General features: G+C 41.6%; 3 protein-coding genes across 3 annotated transcripts; 2 read left to right on the top strand and 1 right to left on the bottom strand.

Annotated features, from left to right (window-relative positions):
- The first annotated feature begins 11,824 nt into the window (after nt 1–11,824).
- LOC140454984 (histone H2B 1/2/3/4/6-like) lies at nt 11,825–12,278 on the top strand. Its single transcript, XM_072549659.1, has one exon. It carries the CDS (start codon nt 11,825–11,827, stop codon nt 12,203–12,205), a length of 381 nt encoding a protein of 126 aa, XP_072405760.1. The 3' UTR covers nt 12,206–12,278.
- A 1,444-nt stretch (nt 12,279–13,722) lies between these two features.
- LOC140454983 (histone H3-like) lies at nt 13,723–14,443 on the top strand. Its single transcript, XM_072549658.1, has one exon. It carries the CDS (start codon nt 13,729–13,731, stop codon nt 14,137–14,139), a length of 411 nt encoding a protein of 136 aa, XP_072405759.1. The 5' UTR covers nt 13,723–13,728; the 3' UTR covers nt 14,140–14,443.
- A 1,157-nt stretch (nt 14,444–15,600) lies between these two features.
- On the bottom strand, nt 15,601–15,990 carry LOC140454982 (histone H2A-like). The gene has a single exon (XM_072549657.1). It carries the CDS (start codon nt 15,988–15,990, stop codon nt 15,601–15,603), a length of 390 nt encoding a protein of 129 aa, XP_072405758.1.
- Nucleotides 15,991–18,945: the final 2,955 nt, after the last annotated feature.

Below are 18,945 nucleotides of genomic sequence, written 5' to 3'. Positions count from 1 at the left end.
TCCACCCACTACATGTTTTAAGTGCTGAAATCTTAAACTTGCTTGTGACTTCACCGCGCTTCTTAATTCATAGTGGGAGTCCAGTCCGGGCCTTGATACTTTATTTAATTGACGCGAGGATTGAACACCCATGTAGATGTTGCTATATGAGACTGTTGTACCAATAAGAGCGTTTGACTCGAAATACTGTGAACAGTTTTGGACAGCTTGTCTAAGGAAACTGGGATTTGATGCAGTTCAGAGCAGGTTCATTAGGGAATATAGAAGAATGAAAGGTGATCTTATTGAAGCGTAGAAGATTTTAAGAGGGCTTGACGGATTAGACATGGAAAAATTGTTTCCCCTTGTGACAAGTCTAGGAGCAGAGGGCATAATTTCAGAGTAAGGGGTCGCACATTTGTGATAGAGGTGAGGAGGAATTTCTTCTTACAAAGAGTGGGTCATTAAGGCTGAAATACTCAAATTTTTAATCATTAAGGGAATCAAGTGTTATGGGAAAAGACAGAAAATGGAACTGAAGATTATCAGATCAGCCATGATCTCATTGAATGGCGGAACAGACTCGATGGGTTGAAAGGCCTGCTTCTGCTACTATGTGTTATGTTCAATGCGTTTGACTGTTGCATCATGGAATGTTTTGATATTTAATTTCCTCTGGCCTCCATGCTAACTCTGGTCTTCTCTTTGGTTCTTCCGGTCTCCCTCGCACTCTTAAAATGTTTTAATTTTCCATTTGTCTTCAATTCTGATAAAAGATCATTCAATAGGAACCACATTGTTATCTCTCCTTTGTTGCTGAGTTTTTTCCCTAAATTTTTTCCCAGTTTTTTACTTCATGTTTCCAACATTCACAGCATTCGGCTTTTGTACACATGGGCAGCAGGCCGGATAGAAGCATCAAAGAATTGGGAGGAAAGCTCTGAATATGTTGCAACCCTTGCCTTAAAAGGATGGAAATTCCTGATTTGACAACCTAAGTTTTAATTATTTAATATCAGTGTTAAGGATAGCTGTTGGGAACTTGTATAGATGAAGTGCGTCTAGTTAAGACTATTGAGTAAGATTCAGGTTCGATTACTGAGTATGATTAGAAATGGCGTAAATCAGAACGCGGAAACAGAAACCAACTATGATGCGACCAGGTCGCTGAGAATGAAGGCTTTTTTTTTGTGAACAAGGGTCAGACTGCACTCGAAACATTAGCTCTGTTTTTGCGTCCACAGATACAGACAGACTTGCTCCATTTCTCCAACACTTTCTATGTTAGCTTTAGATTTCCAATATCCGTATCATTTTTGTCTTGAGTGCTAAATATTTGATCTTAATACTGCTCCTCAGTTTCGCTTCGTTAAATTTAATTAAATTTGTCACGAAATAAAGATGCACTGCTGCATAAAGTACCAACCGTGGTGCAAATCGTCACGATCTTTTACAATGTTCACTGAATTCCCGGGGAGTTAAGAACAACTTATTCATGTTCCGGCGAAATTGGATGAACGTGTCCGTGAACCCGCACATTTGATGTAGTCAAACAAGAATTACTCGCATTTGGTAACATGCCGGTGTTTAGAAACGTTCAGCACATCAATTTTAAGCCTTGTAGTGAAAATGTTTTCTAGACTGACTCTGTGAATCCGTTAAGTTTTGTAACGTCGTACAACCTTTGCCGAGATCTACATTTAGATGTGAATATATTCGTGATCAGAAAATAAAACAGACGGGTATTTTTCAAGCCGTGAAGATGTCACAACTCAGTTGGGACTGCGAGCACTGTCACTCCTGCTAATTTCATTTTTACATGAACTCTGTACAAGAGACACAATGCATCGTTTGCCGGTGGGAAGACTTAGACTTGGGTGTTGACATTGAATTATTCTCGATATTACTTTTAAACATTTAAGAAAATCCTTTTCAACAGTTAGGAATTCCGCTTATCAATGGATTAAAATGCAATTAGAATAATTTGTAAGAAACAAAGTCGTTGTTTTTGATGCGGTGTCCTGTGTGTGGGCTGATCAATTAAAACGAGCAGTTTGTTTTTGTTTTGGGTCATTCTGAACTAGAAAAAAGGACACACCCTGGTGACGTGGTTTAACACCATTGGTTAAAATAACGCAGACCTCTGATTGGCTGTAGCTGGGTACTATATTTTCAATCCGATTATGCAAATGAGAATATGTGACCGTCACAAACCGTCCCCCGTTGGCGTTATTAAAATTTTCAAACCCGTGCACCCGCACAAGTTAAATTACCAAATAGGGGAAAAACAACATCAAAACAGCCTGAGCTCATAATGGAATTGAAAATGTTTCCCCAAATCTCCTAATTAAGGGCAAACCGCCGGGAGGAAATTGCCAGCAACATACACCTTGACATTGTTAAGACTTTAGGGGGAAACTGAAAACTATGACCTCTTTTAGCTTTTGCCCAAACCCGAGGTTGTCTGCACCAATGGACATTTTTAGAAAAAGCAGGGAGCTATCCTCTCCCATCTTAAAATCCCCAGAAGACTACTGAGATTTTTCTTTACATTTTCCCAAGTCTTCAAAGTATTTTTTCACTACCCAAAGCCCAGTCCCATTTGTTAATAGAACATTCAGCCCACCCATTCCCTTCCTCCCCAAACCCAGAGTTGAGTTGTCCTTGGCTAAACTAATCAACAATATTTTCTATAACTTAAACTGTGGCGTACAATCTGTCCTTGACACATTTCAAAGCATTGCATGGTTATTTTCTCTGTCCTTGTCTGCTACCTTCCATCGTCCAGCATGACTTGGTTGGGATCTGCTCCCATCTGGTCTGCCCCAGATGTGTTCAGGGCAGCCCAGCTAATTTAAGCCAGGTGACCACAAGTTTCTTGTCATTGGCATCATTCCTTGAAATGTCAGCCATCTTCCATGTGGATGTTGGTGACTAAAGCTGCACCTTTTTTTAACCCCTAATCTCAATTACAGCCTTACACTTAAATCAGTTCTGTTTGGATCTCAGATAAACTCCTGCTTTTCTGTAATCCCTTTCCCAGCCTGGCTGTTTATTCACCCTGAATCTTATGTTTATTCCTGTTCTGGACTTCATCACATATTTTGCCTTGAGGGTTTCACTTCCCTCCTTTTTACTGCTGGCTGTTGAAAGGAATTTTTCCTCACATTGCACACATTTAAATTATTAGTCACAGTGTGTGACTAACAAAGGAATCATTCACAAAGGAATCCAATGGTTACTGGGTACAGGAGGAAAGTTGGAGTTGAGGCCACAATCGGATCATAATCAGACTAAATTACAGAGCAAGATGGAGGGGCTGAATGGCAGCATCTCTGAATCACAGTGTTAAAGATCTGTTCCTCAAATTTAAGCATATAAATAATCTAAACTGAGACCTCTCTACAGTATTAAGGGAGTGCCACAGAGTTCCTTGTGCTGAGTCTATAGCAACACTCCTGACATGATTAAAAATCACACAACACCAGGTTATAGTCCAACAGGTTTAATTGGAAGCACTGGCGTTCGGAAGGCCGCTCCTTCATCAGGTAGTTGTCAAAAGCAGCGCTCCAAAAGCTAGTACTTCCAATTAAATCTGTTGGACTATAACCTGGTGTTGTGTGATTTTTAACTTTGTACACCCCAGTCCAACACTGGCATCTCCTGACATGAACCTTGAATATTCATGACAAAGAGTTCTTGAAGGAGTAATGTGGTAAGCTACTTGTCACAAAATATGCAGTTTATCTCCTCTTGCAAACATAACATTGATAAGACTATGTGGAGTTCACCTTCAGCTCCACAGTAGCCCTCCAATCTCTGAAAACATTGATTGAATGGGAAGGGCAATAAATATTGTAAGAAGAGAGAGAGATTATCTACACAGAGGTTTTATATTGTCAAGTATACAGAATGAAAGGTTTCATTTTTTGGTGGTGAGTTATTGTCAGTGAGTTACTAAACTAAGTTGTAGTTTGCTTATCACGTTAATGGAGATAGTCTTACTTAAAAATAAAAGTGGGGACATTGTCCTAGTTCCCTGACATCAGTATTTTTATTCTTAGTGCACCAATTGACTTACCTATTCCTCAATGAAAATTATAGTGGTTTCAACTTATTTCATTGGAGCACTATAATGACATGCGAGCAGCTGTACAAATGCAAGTATTTCATAGATTTCTTATTTTTTGATTGTTCATAGAATGTAGACACTTCCCCACCACTGTCCTATTTCATCATTTATCTTTCCTTTGAAAATGTTTCTTCTTCAAAACCAACAGCCCTTGTGATACTGGCATTCCCTCAGTAGTGTTCAAGGGTTTTGAAACAGCTTAGATGAAGTATCCTTGGTATGAGGGACAGATTGGATAAATTAACGGGATCGCACGGTGGCTGAGTGGTTAGCACTGCTACCTCATGGTGCCAGGGACCTGGGTTTGACTCCATCCTTGGGTGACTGTCTGTATGGAGTGTACACATTCTCCCTTTGCCTGTGCAGGTTTCCTCTAGGTGCTCCAGTTTCCTTCACCTGTGCAGATCAGGTGAATTGGCTATGCTAAATTGTCCATTGTGTTAGGTACATTAGCCAGGGGCAAATATAGGAGAGGGGAGTGGGTCTGGGTGGGTTACTCTTTGGAGGATCGGTGTGGACTTGTTGGGCCAAAGGGCCTGTTTCCATACTGTAGTGAATCTGATCTATTAAGACTGTCTATCTTGGGGAAATGAATACTGTCAGGAGATTTGATGGAGGTTTTCAAAATCATCAGGGATCTGTACAGAATAGATAAGGGAGAAATTGTTCCCACTTGTGAAAGGATCATGAGTGAGAAGACACAGTCAGTTAGTTAATGAAGTAAAAGTGAGAAAAAAAAGGGAAAGGCCTTTTCGCACAGTGAGCTTTAATGGTCTGGAATGCAGTGTCAGAGAGTGTGGTGAAGGCAGGTTTGATTGAGACATTCAAAAGGGAGTTAGATGGTTATTTGACAGGAAAAACATTCAGAGTTACAAGGAGAATATAGAACATAAGAAAAGTACAGCACAGAATAGGCCCTTTGGCCCATGATGTTGAGAAGGCCGTGGAATGGCTCAAACTGAATGACTCATTTGGAGAGTCAGAGCAGACATGAAGGGCCAAATGGCCTCTTTCTTTACTGTAAGAATTCTGTGGTCTCTATAAATCAAATCAGTATGATGTGTAACTCTGACGGGAATAGAGAATCACTGTTGTTCCCATGTTATTACTGCTTTATCCTCTGGAAGGTCACAGAAATGGAAAGAAGATGCTGTCAAAAGAAGCTTGATGGTTTGAGGCTGTAATTCTATATATGGTATAGATTTCAGTCACAACGTAGATATTGAATCAATATCTGGGATGGGTTCTGATCAATATTTACTGACAACTACCACATTATTTGCAATTCCTTGTGCTAAATCCATCCTGCCTTATGGCAAACAGCCCCAACATGAACTTTGAAGATTCATAATGAAAAGTCTTGGAGGAATAAAGTGACAAGCTACTTGCTACAAAGTATGCACTATTTCCTCTGCTCTTGCAACTGCAAAACTGATAAGACTATATACAGTTCACTTTTGGCTCCAGAGCGGCTCTCCCATCCCAAAAATATTGAATGAATAGGAAATACAATAAATGCACATTTGATAGGAAAGAAGAATGATCTACTCAGACGGGTTGTATTTTTAAGCAAACAGAATTAGCAGTTTCATTATTGAGACTCTCCACAGAACCCATTGCATGTAATTTCACCATTTGACCAAATACTAAGCCATCAGATTAAAAGTGTAGTCAGGAATAATGTGGGGACTGCTAATGAAACAGGGCACTTTCACCCAAGTGTGAGGAAACTGTTAATGTAGATCTAAACATTTGTAATGGTTGATAAGGAGCTCTATTTATGTAGAAAGCAGGTAGACAGTTTCCATAGCACACTAACTTCTAAGAACTAAAACCTGCACCAATATTTTATCTTGCAATTTCTTTTGGTACAATTTATTAATTCACGAGTGTTGCTGGTTAGGCCAGTATTTATTGCACATCTCTAATTAGCCTTGCAAAGGCTTCTTGAGTTAGCTTCTTGACAATTGCAGTCTATGAGGTGAAGGATACCCAGAGTGTTGTTAGGAAGGAAACTCCATGGTTTGATCCAGTAACAGTGAAAAAAATAGAAATATATTTCAAAGTCAGGACGTTTGTGATTTGGAGAGGTATTTGCAGATAGTGGTATTCCCAAGTATTTGCTGCCCTTGTATTTCTAGGAGATAGTGGCCACAGGTATTGAAGGTTCTGTCAAAGTGTTTAATAACTTACTGCAATGCATCTTGTAGGTAGTACATTCTGCTGCCACTGTCCATTATTGATGAAGGGAGTGAATGTTAAAGGTGAAGGACCTAGTGCCAATATAGCAGAATAGTTAACCTGGAAGCTGTCAAGCTTCTTCAGTCTTGTTGGAGCTGCACTCATCTAGGCAAGTGGGGATGGTCAGAACCTGAGTTCATTTGTGCAGAATAGAGTCATAGACTCTGACCTGTTGCTGTAGCCACAGTATTTGTATGACTGGTCCAGTTCAGTTTCTGGTCAATGTCAACCCCAAGACATTGTTAGTGAGTGATTCAGTGATGGCAATGCCATTGACTCTTAACAGGTGAAAAAAATTGGAAGGTCTTTTGTTGGAGATGTTTTTTACTTGACATTTGTGAGGCATTGAATATTACTTGCCACTTCTCAGCCCAAGCCTGGATATTGTCCAGATCTTGTTACATTTGAACATGGAATGCTTAAGTACCTGAGGAGACAAAAAAAAAGCTGCAGATGCTGGAATCCAAAGTAGACAGGCATGAAGCTGGAAAAACACAGCAAGCCAGGCAGCATCAGGAGTTGGAGAAGTTGATGCTTTGAGTACACCCAAAACGGTGACTTCTCCACCTCCTGATGGTGCCTGGCTTGCTGCGTTGTTCCAGCCTCCTGCCTATCTATTCAGTATCTGAGGAGTCATGAATGGTGCTGAACATTGTGCAATCATCAGCAAACATCCCCACTCCTGACCTTATGAGGAAAGGAAGGACATTGATGAAGCAGCTGAAAATAGTTGGGACTAGGACACTGACTGAGGAAAGTTTTCTGCAGACATGTCCAGATAATTCCAGTGAGGGTCTTATATTAACCAAGACATCAATAATTTAGGCACTGGAGAAACTGTGAATGTCCATCATCTGTCATCTTAGGGGGAGAAATTATCACACTCCTCAGTCAGGCTATATATATGCTAAACCACTGACTCACATATATTTTTAGATAAAATATACAAATGCAGAGACCTATACATAAATCATATTATAACAATCAATAATCTGAAAATAAGGCAGATTCAGTCTTGAAAGAAACTGCAGGAAATATAAGGTCTACCAGCTTCGTCTGTTTTTAATTTACAAGCTAGGATAAGAAACATTGGCAGGCTGTTCAATGAAAATGGAAAAAGTGAGCTTCTGATGACAGAGCTCCATCCTTTCATTCGTTATCTTCACATTGGCATTGTTCAGTAAAATAGTTGAATGGTGATGACAGAAGGTTTCCTGCTCCCAGCACCTATCACTGATCCCAAACCTCAGCTACAAGCCAGCTGAGTTTAGTAAAAATGCAGCTGAGATCAAACTTTGTTTTTATTTGTCAAAAAGATTCTGATTTTCACTGGAGAGGGTTGCTGAGCATTTAGAGTAAGAATTACATTGTCAATTTGGAGGAATCTTTTGAGCATATACTGACAGTGAGGAATACTCAGCCATTGCTCATGCATTTTGTTTGTAATTTTGCAGCATTGTTGATGTCCCTCAAACCTAGCAAGTAGAAAGTGTAGCTCCTTGCCTTTTTTCTTAATTCACTTGCAGGATATGGATAGGCCATCATTAATAGCTCAGAGAGCAGTTAAGAGTCAACTTCATGCTGTGAATCTGGAGTCACATGTCGGCCAGACCAGATAAGGATGGCATTTCCTTCCATAGGGGATATTACTAAACCAATAGGCTTTTCCTGACAATAGATTTATGATTATGATAAGGCTCTTAATTCCAAATTTTTATAGAACTCAAATTCCATTATTTGCTGGGAAGGGATTTGAACTCAGTTCCCCAGGACATTACTCTCAGTCTTTCGATTAACAGTCCAATGATAACACCATGAGGCCTTAATTCCAGATTTTTTAATTGAGATTTTCAGACAATTGGCAATGGATTCATGGTCATCATGAGACTCTTACTTCCAGACTTTTAAATTTAGTTCAAGTTCTACCATCTGCTGTGGCAGGATTTGAATCCAAGTCTGGGTCTCTGGATTAATAGTCCAGCAAAAATGCCACTAGGCCATTGCCTCCCAATTTTGCTTCTGAAATGCTGCCTTCCTGACATTTTGCTGTGCAAGTTGTGTTTTAGGATAGATAATCACCTTGATGACATATAAAGAGAGATTTCATTTCAGCCCGTGTTCCTGATTTCTCTAAGCCATTGAATGTAAGGGTGGATGGGCAGACCAGAGGACCACTTCATTTCTTGGCCTAAAGTGGCTGTAAATTGCTTTGGATAGTCAAGGGGATTGTTTGGCTAGACTGCCCGTCTCCCCTGCATTCTTCATTTCACCCAAGTGTCCCTGCAGCAGGGATATGTTTGATATCTTTCACAGCTGAGGGGCTACGAATGATGGTGGGATTTGTTTATTATCCCTGGAAATCATGCTTTAATTTGAGAAATTTCCTTCAAAGATTTTTTTTTTGAAATAATAAAAGGGTCTAATCATTTATTTGAATCTAACATTTTTCTCAGAAGAATTACATAAAAATATTTTTGGGAACACTGGTATTTCGAGATTAGGCAGACATCTGTACTGTTACATGCTGCAATACATTTAGTATTATGTATAACATTGGCATTCAATTTGCGACTTCAGCTAACGTTGGAATAGACTAAGAGTGAACAATGTGAAGGAGATGGAAGTAAATGATTTTGGGTGACAGAAAATGTCTTGGTTTCACATTCAGCTAGTGTTGTGAATACCCTGGTTTACCTCAGCTAGTAACTGTATGGGGAGAGGTACTTGGGTATGCAATATTCAACACAGTGTATTTTGAAACCAGAGTCCTGACCAGCTTTATTGTATTTAAAAATTGCAAAGCTGATTAATTCAGATCATGTTCTCAATACCCAACCAACTCCAACAGACATTAAGAACACCATTCTTAGTAGCTGTGACCATGTTGCTCTTCTCATTCCTCCTAAAGTTCCTCAAACTCCCTGCAAACATTAATGTTGCATCTTCCTGCAGCTTGTATATGATGTCCAGCTCAGTGGAGGACTGCTCTCCATTGTTCGCAAGTGAGTACAGAGTGCAATTTAAAGCAAGACAGTATGGTATTGGTATTCGACTGTTAACCATGTGACCCAGACGAATGCTCTGGGGACATGGGCTCATAATTCACCATGACACATGGTGATGTTTGATTCAACTTTTTAAACATTCAGATTTGTTGTGAAAACCCATCTGGTTCACTGAGACAGTGAGTGAAAGCAATCTGCTATCATTACCTAGTCAGGACAACATGTGACTCCAAATTCATAGCCATGTGGTTGACTTGTGACTGTTGTCAGGGCCATCTGGGTTTGGCAAAACAAGTGCTGGCCTGGATAGTGATATTCATATTCCATGAATGAGTAAAGAGCCTTTCTGCCAAATTGTATCTTTCTATTCTTGAATTATGACCTCAGAAATTCCTCATGGATCCAATTTCCTATCTACATACTGCACAGTGGTGGCACCATTGGGTCAGTTGACACATGACATTGCCTCTCGACTACTACCCAAGTTCTCTCAATTGCCCATGCCGTCTGATTGTTTGCCCCGCATTAGGCTTGGATGAGTTACAATTTCTTTCAGTTAAACAAGCCCTCGAAGATGAATCTAACCTGACCAGGAAAACAAAAGTTAGTTAAGTTGCATCTGGCAATCATTAATCAACCCAATTATAAATTTAATTCTATTAAAATCAACGTCACTGCATGTTGTACCTCTTGTGTAAGTGAGGACAAATATAATATAGTGTTTTGTGTCTCTTCCATGTCCAATTTCATTAAGAAGGTAAAAATAGAATGCTTGTGGAGCAGTGGTAACTTCATTACACCTGAGCCAGAAGTCCTACTTGCTCCAAGGTGAGTCACAACATTTCTGAAAAGGTTGATTTGAAAAATATGTAAAAATAACTGTGGTTCTTAAGTGCCATTCATTACTGACGCCATTTACAAACCAGAAAATAATATCTTCTTTAAATAAAGCATTCATTTTCTTGGTTATACGATTAACAACCAAATCAGAGAGGTGCTGAGGAGGCATGCTATTATACAGTGAATTGAGGTGCTGCTTGAAAGCGTGATGAAAACACATGCAGTAGAAAGTTTGAAAAGGTATTGGATAAGTACTGGAGAAGAATATTTCAGGGCTGTGAAAAATAACTGGGGAGTGAAACTAATTTGAGAAATGGTGCAAAATGCTATCATGTGCATACAGGGTTTAAGAGCCTTCCTCTTTGTAGGAACAAACCTACTGCTGATGCTGGAGATCTGAAATATGAACAAGAGTGCTGGAGAAGCTCAGCTGGTCTGTCAGCATCTCCGAACTGAAGAATTGTTACATCGGAATTGAAATGTTAATCCTCTCCTGTATCCATAGCTGCTGCCAGATTGGCTGAGTTTCTCCATGTCTTTCCATTTCATTCCTCGAAGTAGTCTGAATCTATGATCCCATAAGCTAAATTGCATATTTTGCTCGGCTGGGTGATCACAGTATTACCTTTGCACCAGGGTTTCCTTGCTTATGTCTGATTCCTGATTGGTTCAGCTTGAATATCTCTTTGAATCCTGCAAAGATCACCACACTCAAGACTGAATTTACAGCAGCATGTGACAAGATTTAACGGGGCCATCCCTCATCACATCAAAGCTAAGTATCTGGACTAGAAACAGCGAATGCTGTCGACAATTAGCATCTGCAGAGAAGCTGACACTTTAGTCCTGAGGAAACAGATTGTTTAAGTGGGGTTATTTTCGGAAGTACAACAAAGGCTGAGGGGGATCTGATTGTGGTGTATAAAGTTTAGTGGTGCACAGATAGCGTGAACCTTTCCCTTCAGTAATGGAATCAATAAGCAGGGACATAAGCAAGGATAGGTGATCTTGAGATAGCAATTTTGACCAGAGGGTTGGTTTGGTAATGGAACTCACTGCCTAAAAGGGTGCTAGAGGCGGGAAAACTCAAAGCTTTTCTGATAATGAGCAATTGAAACGCCTTAACGGAGGGCGACAGACCAAATGCTGGACAATGGGATCAGAATAATTGGATGCTGGATGACTTGGAGAGACGATGGGCAGAAGGGTCTCTTTCAATGTCGTAAAAAATTCAAAGGCACTATAAAACCTAATTGGACATAGTCATTTAATTCTGATTCCCTCTCCATAGTTTCTGGATTTGTGGAGCCTTTCTTTTCTCCTTCCTTTTTTGGTACCCATGAATTATGTTGGATTTCATGTGCTGTTGTTCCCCCCACCCCCACCCTGGCCCACCCATTTCCCTCAGACCATGTCTAAAAGACTGGGAGTATGGCGGGAAATCTAAAATGCTTCTGATTGGTACATTGGCATCCATTGTTCTGAGCACACAATTGATACATTCAAATATTATGTTCTTGACCAATAGGAATCCCCCACTTTCTGATCCCTTATTTACATACACGGAGCTATTAAAGCGGGCACTCAAGGCGACTTTGTTCACCTCAAACTACCTTCATTTAACAAGATGCCTGAAGCAGCGGCCAAGGGCATGGCGCCCAAGAAGGGTCCCAAGAAAGCGGCAACCAAGAAACGCGTCAAAGGCGAGAAAAAGCGCAAGAAGAGCCGGAAGGAGAGCTACAGCATCTATATCTACAAGGTATTGAAGCAGGTCCACCCTGACACCGGCATTTCGTCCTCCGCTATGAGTGTCGTCAATTCGTTTGTGAACGACATTTTCGAGCGAATCGCCTGCGAGGCCTCCCGCCTCATCCGCTACAGTAAGCGGCAGACCATCTCCTCCCGGGAAATACAGACCACAGTCCGCCTGCTGCTCCCCGGTGAGCTGGCCAAACACGCTGTCTCCGAGGGTACCAAGGCGGTCACCAAGTACACCAGTTGCAAATGAGGTGTCTTGCGAGACGATGTTAAGAGTAAAACTGTTAGCCCAAAGGCTCTTTTCAGAGCCACTCAACAGTATCCAAAAGGAACTATTGCTCATTTAAGGAAGAAATTTAAAAAGCTTTACCCGGACAGTTGAATTTTGATCGTCCACTGCATCGCTGCTTATAGTCAATTTTATCAGCGTTTAGTTTTTACATTGTTTTGACGTTTAATGGTTTTGTAATTGTACTATTAATTTAAAATAGATTGTTTCTAACGGCTGGCTGTCACTGTCCTGGCCACCGCAAGAGAAATAAACACTTTTTAAAAATATTGTTATTGTACTTTCTATTTCACTTTTTCAGCAGACAATTCATGGCGTACAGTCCAGTTTATTTTAGTCGCAATTTTACCTGCGTTTTATATTATATGTGTAAATTGATTGGATTTGTAATCGATGTACCTTTTATTAATTTAAAGAAGATTGTGGTTCCTGATGTTTCGCTGTCATCGTCCTGATTGTCACAAGTGAAATAAACACACGTTTATTGTAGGAGCAGGAGAATCGACGTTTCGGGCATAAGCCCTTCTTCAGGAAACACATTTTTCAGCTCTGATCTCCAGCATCTGCAGTCCTCACTTTCTCCTACACGTTTATTATATACTAGTAGCTGCATTTTTATGCTTCACGTTTCCAAGAGTATACTTGCCATTTTGAGTGGAGAGTAGTCCTTCATTTAGTCCCAATTTTACCGCGTTTTATTTTTTACTTGTGTTTAAACTTTGGTTTTTGTAATCGATTTCCATTTCACGTAAACTAAGTTGTGGTTACCGAAGGCTCACTGTCATTGCCAAAGTTGCCGCAAGTGAAATACATCACACATGATTTGGAGATGCCGGTGTTGGACTGGGGTGTATAAAGTTAAAAATCACACAACACCAGGTTATAGTCCAACAGGTTTAATTGGAAGCACTACCTTTCGGAACACTGCTCCTTCATCAGGTGATTGTTCATCAGGCCCTTCATCAACCACCTGATGAAGGAACAGTGTTCCGAAAGCTAGTGCTTCCAATTAAACCTGTTGGATTATAACCTGGTGTTGTGTGATTTTTAACTTTGTAGATTGCACGAGTTTGTTGTATACTGTTAGCATATCTTTGTGCTCCACATTTCCAGCGATATATTCGCCTGTTTGAGTGGTGCGGTCGGTCAGGCCCGTGTTTCGGTTGCCAGCGTGTCATGGTTTGGATTTAAAGTTAACAATCTCTTATTGTTGAGCCGGCTCCTGTTTTAGAAACTGTACCATTTTAATTTGTGAGCGCTTTTTTTTCCCGCTCTTTTTCGGTTTTGTGCCGGGACCGGGGGGGGGGGGGAGGGGGGAGGGGGAAGAGGGGAAGGATTGAAAAACTTACCAATGGGGTATGGAGCTTTATCGAGTTCCCAGCCAATGAGAAGGTGGAGACGGCACCCCCGTTCCTATAAAAGGAGCCGTCAGGCTGTGGTTCCCGCAATTGGAGTTAGGTGCAAGTATTTGGAGTTGGACGGAAATGGCTAGGACTAAGCAAACAGCTCGCAAATCCACTGGGGGTAAAGCTCCTCGAAAGCAGCTGGCCACAAAAGCTGCTCGTAAGAGCGCTCCGGCGACTGGTGGGGTGAAGAAGCCGCACCGCTACCGACCCGGCACTGTTGCTCTGCGGGAGATCCGCCGTTATCAGAAGTCCACCGAGTTGCTCATCCGTAAGTTGCCCTTTCAACGTCTGGTGCGAGAAATCGCCCAGGATTTCAAGACGGATCTGCGTTTCCAGAGCTCGGCCGTCATGGCGCTGCAGGAGGCGAGCGAGGCTTATCTGGTCGGCCTGTTCGAAGACACTAACTTGTGTGCTATCCACGCCAAGCGGGTCACCATAATGCCCAAAGATATCCATCTAGCTCGCCGTATTCGTGGGGAGCGTGCATGAATTTCTTGTTAGTTACGTGCATCAGACAAACGAAACCAACGGCTCTTTTAAGAGCCACGAATTATTTTGGTGAAAGATTGTAGTGCTGAAATATTACTGATGTGATTACTGTGAAAGGTTTTAAATCAGCCTGATATGGGCTTAAGTTCTGGCAAGGCTAGTGAGAGGTTTTGATGTAATTGTGCACTTTGTAAAACAATGGAGGATACCAACAACGTTGGACAAAATAGTGGTTAATTGGGACAACTAAAGAAAAAATCAGATAGAGACACCTTATTTTTTATTTTGGCACATGCATAAAATGTGTGGTTAAAAGCAAATCTCAGCAAGAGCTGGGCCGAATGCTCGAATTCATGTAAAAATATTTCTCCCCAGTATTACCTTTAACTTTTCAATGGCACTGTGGCAAATCGCCACAAAAGGTGGCTCCATTGCTCCAAGGGCATTCACCAGTTCAAATTTAAACCAATGCAGTCCTCAGAACCTTTAACGGCATGTGGAACCCACTCATGTGACCATAAGTTTATAAAGTTCAACTCCAGATTATTTACAATCGTTTTATAGTTTATACCATTAGACATCAGGAAGCCTCCAAATCCTCGCTCCTGCACCACCTAGTTTCTGCCCCCTCCCTTTAAATTTAGAGATTTGAAAGTAACCGAAGACACAAACTTACGAAAACGAGCGCCCGAATAAAATTATAAACTTCCGTGTAAATGAATTTGGGCCATTGCAAATGCGTAGAATTAGACTTCAATGGTCAGAACATTTCGCTTACATTTTATTAGTCAAGAGTGCAGACCAATGCCTTTTTTAAAGATCAAAATGATCCCAGAATTTAACAGTCCATGCATGTAATATAGGGTTAAATAGAAAAGGGTCCTGGGAGGAGGGGAAAATGATTACTTCACAAGGGGGCAAGATATTAAAGAGATGAACTAAAAACTAAAATCACATTACCACTTTGCTTTCCGCGGCCTCTCTTTGGTCACTGCCACCTCCAAATGTTCCCTGACTCTTAACATCAGCCTGAACCAAGCGTCAGTCGGGCAAAAGACGGACAGTGAACAGATTCCCCCTCACAGTCCGCTTAATCTTAACTTCTAAGCCACATCACACAACATACCCCATTTCCTCAAATTTGTATAATAACACAACAAAAATAAATATTCAGAACAAAAGCCGTGCTCCTGTTCTTTACATTACTTGCTAAGTACCCAGACAGACGTTTAATTTATTACCGTTATTTTCAACCTATTCCTAGAAATCATCTCAACACTAAATTAATAAAATTATTTCCCAGAGGGAAAATGGAAGAGCATTCTTCAATTTATTCAATATTACATTTCGAATCGACAGTCTGGTTAAACTTTTTAGGAGGAGTTGAGTGGCTCTGAAAAGAGCCTTTGGTTTTATTTCGTTGTTGCGTTGAACTGATGTTCGTTCCTCAGATATCACCCTTCAGGCGTAGACCTTGCTGGGGTGCCCGGTTTTCTTGGGCAGCAGCACGGCCTGGATGTTGGGCAGGACGCCGCCTTGGGCGATGGTGACCCCTCCCAGCAGCTTGTTGAGCTCCTCGTCGTTGCGGATAGCGAGCTGCAGGTGGCGGGGAATGATGCGGCTCTTCTTATTGTCCCGGGCCGCGTTGCCCGCCAACTCGAGGATCTCTGCAGTCAGGTACTCGAGAACTGCAGCTAAATAAACTGGGGCACCAGCCCCAACTCGCTCGGCATAATGCCCTTTACGCAGCAGGCGGTGGATTCGACCTACCGGGAACTGTAGGCCGGCTCGAGACGAACGGGTCTTAGCCTTAGCCCGACCTTTTCCTCCGGTTTTACCACGACCGGACATTCTTCGATTTATTGAAAGTTGTTAATGTTATATCAGTACTTTCGATGGAATACCAACGCGGTCCACTCCCTTTTTATAGCAATCGGTGGAATGCAAAAGCGGACCTTTCTCATTGGTTAATCTAGCCATCATTGTTTCGGATTGGTCGAGGAAAGCTGAAAACTGTCCAAATGTTTAGCGAATGGGAAACGGTCCCCTTTTCATCCTCAATTTGCATATTCATCACCAACGGTTGTGGGATCATTGCAGCGGGACAGAAATAGGATTTGGGATTAGTGGTGCTGGAAGAGCACAGCAGTTCAGGCAGCATCCGAGGAGCAGTAAAATCGACGTTTCGGGCAAAAGCCCTTCATCAGGAGCAGTCATTGTTTTTACCTACAAATAGGACTTGGCCAATTCTGAAGATGCTGAAAATGTGTTGCTGGAAAAGCGCAGCAGGTCAGGCAGCATCCAAGGAGCAGGAGAATCGACGTTTTGGACATGAGCCCTTCTTCTCCTGCTCCTTGGATGCTGCCTGACCTGCTGCGCTTTTCCAGCAACACATTTTCAGCTCTGATCTCCAGCATATGCAGTCCTCACTTTCTCCTCCAATTCTGAAGATGGGTCACCGGACCCGAAACATTAACTCAGTTCTCCTCTATAGATACTGCCAGACCTGCTGAGAGTATCCAGCATTTTCTGTTTCTCTTTCAGAGTTCCAGCATTTGTAATTATTTGATTTATTAGAGGGTTTTCTCCCCCGATCAGAAACAAAAATAATACGTTGCAAATTCAAACCCCATAATCCTTCGACCCCCTTATCAACCAAGTGCCTACCTATCTCTATGATACATACACTCAATGACTTGTCCTCCACAACCCTTTACGGTGATAAATTACACAGATTAATCATCCTCTGGCTGACGAAATTCCTCCTGGTCTCAGTTCTAAAGAGTCGTCCTCTCACACTGAAATTGTGCTCACGGGTCTTAGTTTCTTACTACTCCTGTTCACTGTAATCAGGCCTCTCAATATTCTCTGCGAGTGTTAGACGGTGAATAAAGTGCCAAACTGCAGAATAATCAGCGAATCATAAGTAATTCTTTTCGCTGGCTATTCAACTGTTGACAATTTACTCAGCGTCTAATACTCTTGGTCACCTGTAAAGACTTATTTTGTGACACTCCACTCACACCACTTGTATAATCTTTTGATCTCTCTGCCTATAAACCCTGTGACTGTGTGCTTCTCCGTTAATGCAACTGACGAACGGGTGGCTCTCTAAAAGCTTGTGATTTCAAATAAACCTGGTGGACTATCATCTAGTGTTATGTGACTTCTGACTTTGTCCACCTCAGTTCAACACTGACACCTCCGCATCTTCAAAAAAAGGTTGCAGTCATCCTTTATATCACCAGCTAGCTTATTCTCATATTTTATTTTATCCCACTTACCTTTTTAGTTGTCTGTTGGTTTTTAAACGTTTCCCAAACTGCTGTCTTCCCACTAAAAGTCGCCTCATTGTATGCTTTTTCTTTTGCTTTCATACTGTACTTCAAGCATGGTTGCCTTGTCCTCCCCTTTGTATGTTTCTTCTTCCTTGGGATGATCTACTGCTGTCACTCCCCAGTTTAGCCTCATAAACTCCTGCCATTGCTGCTCCACTGTCTTCCCTGGCAGGGTCCCCTCTGATCAACAATGTCCAGCTCCTCACTCATGTCATAGAGATGTACAGCATGGGAACAGACCCTTCGGTCCAACCTGTCCATGCTGACCGGATTCCCAACCCAATCTTGTCCCACCTGCCAACACCCAGCGCATATCCCTCCAAATCCTTCCTACTTATATATACCCATCCAAATGCCTCTTAAATGTTGCAGTTTTACCAGCCTCCACCACTTCCTCTGGCAGCTCATTCTATACACATACCAACCCCGTGTGAAAAAGTTGCCCCTTCGATCTCTTTTATATATTTCCCCTCTCACCCTAAACCTATGCCCTCTAATTCTGGACTCCCTGACCCCAGGGAAAAGATTTTGCTTATTTACCCGATCCATGCCCCTCATAATTTTGTAAATCTCTATAAGGTCACCCCTCAGCCTCTGACACCTCCAGAGAAAACAGTCCCAGCCTGTTCAGCCTCTCCCTATAGCTCAAATCCTCCAACCCTGGCAACACCCTTGTAAACCTTTTCTGAACCCTTTCAAGTTTCACAACATTTTTTGGATAGGAAGGAGACCAGAATTGCTCGTAATATTCCAACAAGGACCTAACCAATGTCCTGTACAGCTGCAACGTAACCTCCCAAATGCCATTACATCAGATTCCAGTTTCTCTTTCTTAAATTGCAGGGTGAGTTCCATCATATTATAGTCACTGTCCCCTAGGGTTCCTTCACTTTCAGCTCCCTAATGCACAATACTAAATCCAGAATTGCCTGTTCTGCAGTGGGTTTTTCACAAGCTGCTCTAAAAGCAAATCTCACATTCTACAAATTCCTTTTCTTGAGATTAACGGTGGATTTTCCAGTCCGCCTGCATATTGAAGTCCCCCATTTTTATCTCCTGATTTATTTTCTTTCCCACATCCTGACTGCTGCTAGGAGCCTGTACACAACACCCATCAGAATCATTTCTCCTTTTTTGGTTCTTCAACTCTACTCCACAGATTCTGCAACTTCCAACTTTCTATCACTTCTTGTAATGGATTTAATTCCGTTTCTTACTAACAAGGCAACCTGGCCCTTTCTGCCCATCCACCTGTTCTTCTTATAGGATGTGTATCCCATTGCATTATACCTGCATTATACCCCCTTCTAACAGTTGTGCCCTTATTTGTTGTCTCTGAAGTTAGATTCCTAACCCTTTCCATATTCTTTGTCCAAGTACTTGTTCAGGAAACTTTAATAACCTCAGCCCTCCAGCTTAAACATTTCTCATAATTTTCCACGGAACCCACCCACAGCCTCACTATTTA

This window comes from Chiloscyllium punctatum, chromosome 30, assembly GCF_047496795.1.
Source record: "Chiloscyllium punctatum isolate Juve2018m chromosome 30, sChiPun1.3, whole genome shotgun sequence".
NCBI classification, from domain to species: Eukaryota; Metazoa; Chordata; class Chondrichthyes; order Orectolobiformes; family Hemiscylliidae; genus Chiloscyllium; species Chiloscyllium punctatum.
This window is presented reverse-complemented; position numbering and strand designations above follow the sequence as displayed.

Excerpts from the sequence above, each read along its gene's own strand:
- LOC140454984 (XM_072549659.1), top strand. The coding sequence starts at position 11,825 with ATGCCTGAAGCAGCGGCCAAGGGCATGGCGCCCAAGAAGGGTCCCAAG.
- LOC140454982 (XM_072549657.1), bottom strand. The coding sequence starts at position 15,990 with ATGTCCGGTCGTGGTAAAACCGGAGGAAAAGGTCGGGCTAAGGCTAAG.
- LOC140454983 (XM_072549658.1), top strand. The coding sequence starts at position 13,729 with ATGGCTAGGACTAAGCAAACAGCTCGCAAATCCACTGGGGGTAAAGCT.